At 44.6% G+C, this 12,603-nt stretch overlaps 1 protein-coding gene across 1 annotated transcript in view; it reads right to left on the bottom strand.

Moving 5' to 3' along the window:
• LOC134968664 (mucin-5AC-like) overlaps positions 1-12,603 on the bottom strand; it is a 509,092-nt gene that overhangs the window by 416,239 nt on the left and 80,250 nt on the right. Inside the window, exon 5 of the mRNA XM_063944186.1 lies at positions 11,308-11,434. Within this exon, the coding sequence (XP_063800256.1) occupies positions 11,308-11,434 (127 nt within the window). The remainder of the gene's footprint in view (positions 1-11,307; positions 11,435-12,603) is intronic.

Raw genomic sequence — 12,603 nt, 5'->3', positions numbered from 1 at the left:
ACGATCTTCATCCAGGAGAGTGGGGTCTTCATCAAGAGGTCTTTGCAGAAGTGACAAGTCTTTGCGGAATTCCTCAAATAGACATGATGGCGTCTCGCCTCAACAAGAAACTTCAGAGATATTGTTCCAGGTCGAGGGACCCTCAAGCAATAGCGGTGGACGCGCTAGTGACACCATGGGTGTTTCAGTCGGTGTATGTGCTCCCTCCGCTTCCGCTCATTCCAAAGGTGCTAAAGATCATAAGAAGAACAAGGGTGCAGGCGATCCTCATTGTTCCGGACTGGCCAAGGAGAGCTTGGTATCCAGATCTTCAGGAATTACTCATAGAAGATCCCTGGCCTCTTCCTCTACGAGAGGATCTGTTACAGCAGGGGCCGTGCGTATATCACAACTTACCATGGCTACGTTTGACGGCTTGGCGGTTGAACGCCGGATCCTAGCCTGAAAGGGTATTCCCAGTGAAGTCATTCCCACACTTTTTGAAGCTAGGAAAGGAGTAATGTCAAAACATTACCACCGTATTTGGAGAAAATATGTGTCTTTGTGTGAATCCTAGAAGGCTCCTACGGAAGAATTTCAGCTAGGGCGTTTTCTCCATTTTCTGCAAGCAGGTGTGGATGCGGGCCTAAAGTTAGACTCGATTAAAGTACAAATTTCAGCCTTATCAGTTTTCTTTCAAAAGCAATTGGCCTCCCTTCCAGAAGTTCAGACTTTCGTGAAAGGTGTTTTGCACATCCAACCTCCATTTGTGCCCCCAGTGGCACCATGGGATCTTAATGTGGTGTTGCAGTTCCTTCAATCACATTGGTTTGAACCTTTACAGAAGGTAGAGTTGAAATGTCTCACTTGGAAAGTTGTCATGTTATTGGCCTGAGTATCCGCAAGGCGGGTGTCTGAGTTAGCGGCTTTGTCTCACAAGAGTCCTTATTTAATCTTCCATGAAGATAGAGCAGAGTTGAGGACTCGTCAACAATTTCTGCCGAAGGTGGTTTCATCGTTCCACATGAACCAGCCTATTGTGGTGCCGGTGGCTACTGACGCTTTTGCTGAGTCAAAATCTCTCGATGTTGTCAGGGCTTTAAAGATTTATGTCACCTGAACGGCTCCACTTCGGAAAACAGAAGCTCTGTTTGTCCTGTATGCTTCCAACAAGATTGGAAATCCTGCTTCCAAGCAGACTATTGCGCACTGGATCTGTCATATAATTAAGCAGGCTCATTCTATGGCTGGATTGCCGTTACCGAAATCAGTGAAGGCCCACTCTACCAGAAAGGTGGGCTCTGCCGAGCAGCTACTTGGTCGGGTTCAAACACTTTTGCGAAATTTTACAAGTTTGATACCCTGGCTGATGAGGACCTCATGTTTGGTCAATCGGTGCTGCAGAGTCATCCGCACTCTCCCACCCGTTCTAGAGCTTTGGTATAAACCCCATGGTTCTTGAAGTGTCCCCAGCATCCTCTAGGACGTATGAGAAAATAGGATTTTAATACCTACCGGTAAATCCTATTCTCTTAGTCCGTAGAGGATGCTGGGCGCCCGTCCCAGTGCGGACTCTATCTGCAGTTATTAGTTATGTTGACACACAGGTTGTGTTTCTGTTATAGTCAGCCTGTTGGTGACATTGTTCATGCCATTGACTGGAGTTCTGTTAAATGCCATGTTGTATGGCGTATTTGTGGTGTGAGCTGGTATGTATCTTACCTTAGTTTAACAATAAATCCTTTTCCTCGAAATGTCCGTCTCCCTGGGCACAGTTCCTATAACTGGAGTCTGGAGGAGGGGCATAGAGGGAGGAGCCAGTTCACACCCCTTCAAAGTCTTAAAGTGCCCATGTCTCCTGCGGATCCCGTCTATACCCCATGGTTCTTGAAGTGTCCCCAGCATCCTCTACGGACTAAGAGAAAAGGATTTACCGGTAGGTATTAAAATCCTATTTTCATCTGTGAAGAGCACAGGTCACCAGTGGTGAATTTGCCAATCTTGGTGTTCTCTGGCAAATGCCAAACGTCCTGCACGGTGTTGGGCTGTAAGCACAACCCCCACTTGTGGACGTCGGGCCCTCATACCACCCTCATGGAGTCTGTTTCTGATCGTTTGAGTAGAAACATGCACATTTGTGGCTTGCTGGAGGTCATTTTGCAGGGCTCTGGCAGTGCTCCTCCTGTTCCTCCTTGCACAAAGGCGGAGGTGGCGGTCCTGCTGCTGGGTTTTTGCCCTCCTACGGCCTCCTCCACGTCTCCTGATGTACTGGCCTGTCTCCTGGTAGCGCCTCCATGCTCTGGACACTACGCTGACAGACACAGCAAACCTTCTTGTCACAGCTCGCATTGATGTGCCATCCTGGATGAGCTGCACTACCTGAGCCACTTGTGTGGGTTGTAGACTCCGTTTCATGCTACCACTAGAGTGAAAGCACCGCCAGCTTTCAAAAGTGACCAAAACATCAGCCAGAAAGCATAGGAGCTGAGAAGTGGTCTATGGTCACCACCTGCAGAACAACTCCTTTATTGGGGGGTGTCTTGCTGATTGCCTATAATTTCCACCTGTTGTCTATTCCATTTGCACAACAGCATGTGAAATTGATTGTCAATCAGTGTTGCTTCCTAAGTGGACAGATTGATTTCACAGAAGAGAGATTGACTTGGAGTTACATTGTGTTGTTTAAGTGTTCCCTTTATTTTGTTGAGCAGTGTAGTATTTTTTGTCTTCTATTTTATTTTTAAATGGTAATGGTGACTTCTGCATTACATCATATATGAGGCCCAGTGTTGGAGTTATGACATCTGTGTATGCATAATTGTATCAGAATGACAAACTGATATTAAAGATAGCAGACCTTGAAAATACTGTAATACATTTTGTGATGGGGTTATATATTTGTTTTTATAAAATTAAATTTTATGTTCAATTTAAATTGACAGATATTAAATCAAATGCAACTTCTTTTTCTCTCATTAGGTACCACAGTTACTAATATTCGATTTTGCATTCAGTTTAGGATATCCATTTCAAAATAACCTATAAAACTGAATACAAAATAGAAAAAAACATTCCTTATTTTTTATATATATATATATATATATATATATCTACTTCAGACATGTAGAAGCAAATCCTGATGAATTATTCTGTGTCAATAATCGATCAGGATTTGCTTCTACATGCCTGAAGTACACATTAGTCTGACAAAGCTTCCATTTTCTATTCAATTGGTGGATACACTGAGGAGTGTATATATATATATATATATATATATATATATATAAAATCTCTTGTGTGTTTGGATCTATTATTATCATCGGTTAAAACAGTACTTTACTATGTGGAAATTTTCTTTTTCTCCACATTTCTGCTGACACCCAACATACAGGAACACATCCAATACAGCAAATCAAGATATAATTTGAGATAAGTAAACCTCTGCCACACAGGGTGCTGCACTGATGCGTGTTTTTAGAATCTTAGCGCGCAAGTTCTCTGTGACCCCCACTTTCTTTTGAACACTAAAGGTGTTGGGGAAAGATGCTGTGGGTGGACAGTGAAGGGGCAAGGTGCAGAGCTGTAGAGGGCCATTTAAGGGGCTAGGGGCTATTCAGAATTCCAGCAGTAAGTTCTGGGTGCTAGGTTTGTTAGGCACTAGGGGAGGGTTAGGGCTAGGGGGGGTGGGTGTTGGGGTTAGGCTGCAAGAGGGGTGGGGTACGGATATGGTTAAAATACCCACTGGAAACCTTCGGGCTTCTGAACGTCAGAGTGCCTCTGTTGACATTCTGACTGTCGGGATCCCAACTGCTGGGATTGCAGTACTCCCGAGAGAAAGCTATGAGTGGGCAATCAGGGATGGGATGTAGTTATGTGACCAGCGGTCAGGATCCCGAACACTTGAACGCTCGACAGTCGATATGCCGACTAGGAGGGACTATTCCCACTCATGGGTGTCCACAACACCCATAGAGTGGGAACAGAACCTGTGGCAAGCACAGCAAGCCACCGAGCCCGCAAGGGGCTTCATTGTGCCTGCCCCCCCCCCCCCCCCCCCCTGCCGGCATTCTAAACCTCAGTAACCCATACCCAACCCATCAGGGATATATGCAGGTAGGATCAGTGGTGCAAGTAGACATTTTTTCTTAGTGGTACTGATAGTAAAGATGGGCGTGTGTCATGAGGGGGCGTGATCACACAAAGCTAGTGGAGTGGCTTTATGACAATAGGGGCATGGCCACATTATGCCACACACCATAATGCCCCTTACACATTATGCCAAATACCGTAATGCTTACTACACATTATGCCACACACCGTAATGCCCATTACACATTATGCCAGACACCGTAACACCCATTACACATTATGCCACACACCGTAAAGACCATTACACATTATGCCACACACCGTACTGCCTTACATATTATACCACACACCGTAATGCCTAGTACATATCTTTTATGGATGTTTTTTCCAAACAACAATCTGAATCTCTGCCTCCTCACCGTCCTTATGATTGTACAATCAATCTCGTACCTGGAGCTAGTCTCCCAAAAGGCCGCCTCTACGTTCTGTCTTTGCCCGAGACGAAAGCAATGAAGGAATACATCCGGGAGAGTTTAGAAAATGGCTTCATCAGGCCTTCTAAATCACCAGTAGGAGCCGTGTTTTTCTTTGTTGGTAAAAAGGATGGCTCATTACGGCCATGTATAGACTATAGAGGACTGAATAAGATAACAATCAAAAATCATACCCATTGCCCCTGATCTCGGTCTTATTTGATCAGCTCAGAAGTGCTACAATTATTTCTAAGATTGATTTACGAGGGGCATATAATCTCATTTGGATCCGACAGGAGGATGAATGGAAAACCGCATTCAGTACTCACTCGGGCCACTATGAGTACTTGGTTATGACTTTTGGACTCTCCAACACCCCTGCCGTCTTGAAGGATCTCATAAATTATGTTCTTCGGGAATTCCTGGGAAGATTTGTGGTCGTCTATCTCAATGATATTCTGATCTACTCCGCCTCACTTAAAGAACACCAAGCTCATGTAAAAGCGTTCCTCACCAAACTCAGGGAAAATCATCTGTATGCAAAATTGGAAAAATGTGAATTTGAGGTTGAGAAGGTGGCCTTCCAAGGATACATCATCACCTCCAAGGGGTTTTCTATGGATCCCAAGAAACTTCAGGCAATTGTGGAATAGGTCCATCCCTCCAATCTAAAAGCTACTCAACGTTTCCTTGGTTTTGCAAACTACTACAGAAGATTTATTGATTCATTCTCTTCAATTGTTGCTCCAATTGTGAGCCTGACCAAGAAAGGTGCAGATCCTGCTCACTGGCCACCACAGGCAGTAAAGGCCTTTGAGGACCTTAACAAAGCATTCATCTCTGCTCTTGTTCTTTGGCATCCTGATCCAGAGCTACCTTTCATTGTAAAAATGGATGACTCCGAAGTAGGCGTTGGAGCTATTCTATCACAAGAGGATCCAGTCAGTCATAAGCTCCATCCCTGTGCCTTTTTCTCTCGCAAATTTTCTCCTGCTAAAGTCAACTATGACGTAGGGAATAGAGAGCTCCTTGCAATCAAATGTGCTTTGGAAGAATGGAGGCACTGGCTGGAGGGAGCAAGGCATACAATAACCGTTTTCACAGACCACAAAAATTTAGTCTACCTTGAATCTGCTAAAAGATTAAACTCTTGGCAAGCCAGATGGGCACTGTTCTTTGACAGGTTCAATTTTGTAATTACCTAGAGGCCCAGTTCTAAAAACATCAAAGCTGATGCTTTATCCCGAAGTTTTCTGTCTAGTCATAAAGTCTCTAAGCGTCTGGAGCCTATTCTTACCCCAGGGTGTATTCTTGCTGGCCTAACCATGAATCTTGCCTCTCAAGTCCAGTCAGCACAGACGCAGGCCCCATCTGAGAATCCTTCAGTATTCTGAGTTCCATGACAACAAGACTTCAGGACATCCAGGGGTTAATAAGATTTTACATCTTCTCTCATGATCTGTATGGTGGCAGACGTTTGAGAGTTTGTTAGGGCCTGTCATGTCTGTGCCAAAAACAAGTCTCCTCATGTTCTTCCTTCTGCACAATTACTTCCTCTATCTGTACCCTCCAAGCCATGGACACATTTGTCAATGGATTTTATTGTAGATTTGTCAAGATCTTCCAAATGCTTGGTCATCTGGGTGGTAGTTGACCGTTTCAGTAAAATGGCTCATTTCATTCCTCTAAACTGACTAATGCTAAACTGACTAATGCTAAGGATCTTGCTTCTCTGTTCATTCAACATATATTCCGTATTCATGGCCTACCACAAGACATTTACTCGTTTAGAGGTTCTCAATTCATAGCCCGTTTCTGGGGATCTTTCTGTGCGGAACTAGGAATCAATATCAGCCTCTTGTCAGGATATCACCCACAGTCCAATGGCCAGACAGAATGGGTTAATCAATCATTGGAGCAACATCTATGATGTTATATCTCTAAATGCCAGGATGATTGGGTTGACCATCAACCCTTTGCAGAGTTTGCATATAATGAGGCTGAACATTCTTCAACTTCCATTTCTCCTTTCTTCTGTGTTTCCGGTATTCATCCTAAATTCAATACATTCACTCCATCATGACAGTGTAGTTCTTCTTTTTCTCCCGTGTCTTGCCTTAGGAGGATTTGGAGGGAAGTACATCAAGCCTTGGAGGATGCAGCTGTCCGGTCTAAGAGATTTGCTGACAGATTTCGGAAACCTTGTTCTTTCAAAGGAGGAGTCATGGTATGGTTATCTGCCAAACACATCAAGCTCTGCCAGAACTAGGACCCCATTACATTGGACCATTTCAAATCATCCAGAAAATCAGTTCTGTTGCTTTCCATCTGAAATTACCCAGATCTTTGAGAATCAATAATACCTTCCATTGTTCTCTATTTAAACTGGCATTTGTTTCTAAGAAATGTAAAGTAAGAAGTTTCAGAAGACCTTCTCCAGTCATGATCGGGGACATCAAGAATTTGTTGTTGAGAGAATCCTGGACTCCAAGTTTGTATGGGGTCATGTACATTATTTAGTACATTGGAAAGGCTATGGTTCTGTAGAGAGAACTCAGGTGACTGGGAAGTTCCTCCAGGCTCCTGAATTAAAAAAAGTATTCTGCAAGAAATATCCCCAGAAACCTGGAGATCTAGGTGTTTCTTAACCCCTCTTCAAGGGGGGGTACTGTTAGAGCCAGGAGGCACGTGTCCCATCCGGTGCTTGGGAGCTGGGATGCCGTGCCTCCTGCTGACCGCCGTCCAGCGCTTAGCAACAGGTGGATGCCGGGCGCAAGGTCTCCTTGTTCCCACCCGGCGCCTAGCAACAGGCAGATGCCGGGCGCTGAGAGCCGCCGGATCCCTGGCAACGGGGATGCCGGAAGCAATAAGTAATGCATTTATACACATAATATCACACAGTAATGCCCCTTACACATATGACTCACAGTATTAATGTCCTTATAAGCAGTGGCGGATTTACCGCTAGTCAACCATGGCAGCTGCCTAAGTCCCAGCAGGTCCCAAGGGCCCCACGCAGGGCCAGGTTCCCTAGCTGTAAATCTACTACTGCTCACAACTAGTAGTGTCACTGCCGCCTGCCCTGGACCGGCCCGACCATAACGCAAAGTACGCAGCCACGTAAAGCACCATGCTGTGGAGGGCGCATCAGCTGCATTCTCCACAGACAAAGCTCCCAGGACACTGCAGGCAATGCTGCTCCCAGGCTAATCAGCATTGCAGCCACCAGGCGCCCGCTGCTGTGCTATACATGTCACGCAGTGGTGTGCCTAGTTATGCGGCTCCCATTAGCTGATGTTGCAAGGCAGTGGGGGTGCAGCCAGTGGTGTGACTTGTGTGTGCAGGGATGCGGCTGACAAGGCCCTGGACTGCTTTCAGGGGACACCGCCCCACCTGCGCCTGGTTTCACTACAGTGTATCTATGCCCTGCCCCCGCCTCCTTCGTGTCGGAGATCTGAGCCGCCCGACACCTCAGCGGCCCTGTTACCTTCCCTTCTCCAGCAGCCGCTCCTTTAGGGGTGAAGCAGAGGTCGGCCTCTGCCTCTCGTTACCAGGCACAGTTCCAGGAGTGTCCTCCTTGACTGACTTCTATACTCTTGCTTCGGCCTCTGCCTGGGTCCACGGGCCTCTCTTGCTGATACCCCAAGCTCAAATGGACGTGGAGCATCTGGGGGCTGCTAAGGGGTTGTTTAAAGATTGTATATAAATGTTGGGTTTGCAAAAGCATACAGAAATGTGATAGAGGAAGGTTGTATTTTTCTTGTAGGACTGAGAATGAAAAAAGACAACTTCCTGGGTTAAGTATTGCTAGGCACTCCTTCTCTACTGTTGTGTAATGTTGTTCCCTTGGCAACAACCTCCTGCTGAAGTACAATACGGGGTGTTTTACCACTCTCATTTTCCTGGGACAGCACTGCAACAGAGCAAACATCAGAGGTGTCTGTCTGGAGGAAGAACCTGCATGCAAAATCAGGTACCTATAGTACTAGAGAGGTACAAAGGGCCAGATGCAAATCTGTCCATGTTGTTTAAGCAAGACTTGTCCACTCCAGTCAATTCAGACAGCATTTTATTATCAAGTTTGTTAATGGAGCCGCTCTAGTCACAAAGTGATTGATAAACTGCCTATAGTAACCTACAAAGGCCAGGAAGGTTCTCAACTGTGACTCGGACCCAGGCTTCAAACTATTTTTGACTGCTTCAACCTATCTGAGGTTTCACCTTAACCTGTCAAACTACATAACCCAAATATTTAGCTTCTTTTAGGGCCACTGCACATTTCTCAGGGTTTGCAATGTAACCTGCTGATCTCAATGAGGCCACTACAGCCTCGACCTTAGGAAGATGCACTTCCCAGTTTTTTGAGAGTATAGCTATGTCATCTAGTTACACTCATGGTACAGTAGTTCCTCAGGGGTATGAGGGTCTACCTTTATCACCCACTTCTGCAAACCCTTGTCCAATGTCCGGACACAAAGGTCAATTGCCAGGTGTTCCACCAACCAATGTATTTCAATCCGATTTCAACCACTTCTTCAGTATTTTGATCATGGTGGCCAGCTCAGTTCTATTTGTTTCTGAGCTTGGTATGGCATGGTAACTTAATCCAGTATCTCAGGGCCTAATTAAGATATGATCGCAGCAGCAAATTTGTTAGTTAATGGGCTAAACCATGTGTACTGCAGGGGGGGGGCGGAATATAACATGTGCAGAGAGAGTTGGATTTGGGTGAGGTGTGTTTAAACTGAAATCTAAATTGCAGTGTAAAGATAAAGCAGCCAGTTTTTACCTTGCACAGAAACAATATAACCCACCCAAATCTAACTCTCTCTGCACATGTTATATCTGCCCCCCCTGCAGTGCATATGGTTTTGTCCATCAGCTAAGAAATTTGCTGCTGCGATCAGATCTGAATTAGGCCCTCAGTCTTTCAGGACAAGTACAGTGATGCCTCTCTCTCCCAGGGTCCATAAAAATCCACTGGATTTCCCAAGAAAAGTACAGTATGGAGGACACCTACATTATACATACTTTGCTGATGAGGAGTACTGCCTTCTGCCAGTATTGAATATATATATATATATAAATAAAAATATCTTTTTTTTATTTTGAAGCAGCCCTGGCATATCCTTTTATAGATGCATAACAGGGGGCGAAGCCACGGTTGGGGGGGTGTCATGAGTCAGGGTGCCCTGGCCTCGTGGCAGACTCCCAGCTATCTATATGCCATCTACTGATGGACGGGTTGCTGGGCGAACACTGAGCCAGGAGACTGCACTGATCGCCCAGCCCTATGTTGCGAGACTCGGCCCAACAGTTTGCCTGATCCTCATACATTTTTGCAGCAGTCATGCCAAACAGCATGTAAAGTGATCAGCACAATCTCCTGGTTCATCCTGGTTGCATTACATTGAGATTAAGATTCATTTAGAGTCAAAAAGACACCCAATGCTTGCATATTCTCATGGAACCTGGTGCGCCTAGAGGGGATGTTTGCCATGACTACAGCAGTGATGTACTGTATGGTAACATATCTATATGTACATTTTTATAGAATTACAGTCCAATTGCATTATATGATAATGTATTGTATTGTAGTCACAGGCATGCTCAATGTCCTGTTAGGTGGTCATTTGTACAGTATCTTGTCTGTACTGTATGGCGGTTATTGTAATGCTGTGTGGTGATCACTAGGGGGGTGTCTGTGCTATATATCATTGTGATTATCATTATGTTATATGTAGTGGTTGCATGTGGGTTTAAGGGTTCTGTTTTATTTTCCAACAAATTTATCTGTTTTGCTACAATATAATTTTAGGGTTGGAACACCTATCTAAAAAAGGACAGCATAGTCAGGCTTTCTTTATTGGATTATCACAACTCTCTCAGAGTAAAGCGATGGGTTGCCAAGGACCCATACCCCTCCAGTTTTGCACTGCTTCAGTGGTGGCACAGTGGGAGCATTGTCATAGCTGCCCTTACAGACTTAACCACACATCCTCAGCCCTTGCCCCACAACACACTCCCGGGTAAGTAGCTGCTCTGTTATTTTTTTTCTGGAACAGTCAGGTTTTTTTTAGTATATCCATTTGTCATACTGATATTTCCAATATTATACTATAAATCTTGTGACACATTGTGTATTAAGCACATAAAAGAATCTGAATACCTGGCTCTTTAACACAATTTCTATTAACTGTTTTTTAAGATGTTATAGCCATTGCTATTCACATGACTCTTGTTGAGTTTCTGAGTATTCTGCTCTTTAAAACATTTGCTAATTCATCTTGTGATATTAGAATTTGTTATTTATTTCATAAATAAATTAGACCTTTACATCACACTATGTATGGCAGCAATTCTATTCTCCCACAGTACATTGCAGCAGTGGCGTCACAAGCCGGGTGTGGGGGGTGCGGCCCCCAAAAGTGCTGGCTTTCCATGAGTGCGGGCTCTGCAGGAGCTGGGTGCTGCAGTATGCAATACCTGCCGCCCTCGGCTCCTGTCACAAATGAAAAGCTGGTACTGCACTCAGCCCAGTCTCCGGGTGCAGCCAGCATCTTTGAGGATGCTGGACATGCCCCTGGAGTGACTAAACAGGGATCCCTGCAAGGCCATGCCACCTTTTGTTAGGTCATGCCCCCTTTTCGGATGGCTGCACCTCTGGAACGGGGGGAGATGGTGCAGAGTGCGCACTGGGTGAACGTATAACATATATGCTGTTTATAAACATACCTACTCAGAATATTAAAAAATCTGTACTTACTGCAAGCTTTGTTTATCCAGTTTTCTACTGTAATTCCTTTAGCAGCACATATTTTAATGTAAGAAAAAATGGCAGCACACATACAATCTTCACTTTGTTCACAGCTACAGGTGTCCCACAGGCAGTTCTGAAAGTAAAGGACACATTTAGCATATTTTAGTTCCTGTTGATGTGCAATTAGATAGTAGTGTATTCCTACCTGGACTGTATTTAGCTCACCCTTAATTCCAGCAATTTTTTTTTAAGTGCGAAGGGGACTATTCATTATCAGGGGCCACCTGGCTGCCGAAAGTTAACTATCCAACTTGCTGCAAGTACAGTAGTTAACTATTCAACCTGCTGGTGCAATTTAACATCCAAAGATCATCTGTGCCTGCAATATATATCACAGCTACTTTGTAGCAGTGAAAATTATCACTGCAGAGTCAACGGTGCTAGTGCGCATGCATGAACTTGGGTTCACGTATGTGCACAAAGAACCCGGCGCATGATTGAAGAAGCTGAACAGGGACGATGGAAGGTGCCAGTGGAAGGAGCGGAACAGGGGTGGAGGGATATGATCGGATCCGTCTGCACAAACCCAACACCTCCTTGACATAGGAAGGAGTTAGGGTCAGGAAACAAATGCTAACTGAAGATGGCGAAGGTTCCATCTGTCAAGGTCCAAACATTTATTTTTAGAGCCTGATAAATGTATCCCTTGTATAATAGTATGGGAGCATCGGGCCAGATCAGGAGTGAAAGGTAAACTGGAAATATCCATGATGGGGGAAAAAAAAAAAAAAAAAAAGAGTATGAAAGACAGTATGAAACAAAGGTCATCCTGATCAGACTGTGCCCCACTTGACCTAATACATGTCTGTTCCCTGTAATACTTGCACTACACACTCTTTTTCGTTACTGCACATATTTGTATATAAACAGCTTATGTCTATGACTGTACAGTGGAATTACTATGCAATCTTTAAAAAAGTGTTAAAAAAATAGGAAACACTGTACTGTATCAGCTTTTCCCAAAAAGCAAATATTGGGCATTATTTAGTTAGGAGTAAATGTATATTCCCATGCTTTTGCCAAACCCCAGCGAACAGGGGCATAGCTAGAACTTTGTAAGCACGAAAGAAACATTTTGAATGGGCCCCTGTCCCAGTGCTTCTAGAGAGACACCTCTCTGCAGCAGTTGTTAATTTTATGCCCCAAAAAAGCGCTCTAGTTCATTTTAAGAACCATAGTAGTGTCTTAGTTAATGATAAGCACCTTGAGTCCTGTTGGAGAAAGATTATATGCCCCAAAATA

The sequence above is a fragment of the Pseudophryne corroboree genome, chromosome 11, assembly GCF_028390025.1.
Source record: "Pseudophryne corroboree isolate aPseCor3 chromosome 11, aPseCor3.hap2, whole genome shotgun sequence".
NCBI lineage: Eukaryota > Metazoa > Chordata > Amphibia > Anura > Myobatrachidae > Pseudophryne > Pseudophryne corroboree.
This window is presented reverse-complemented; position numbering and strand designations above follow the sequence as displayed.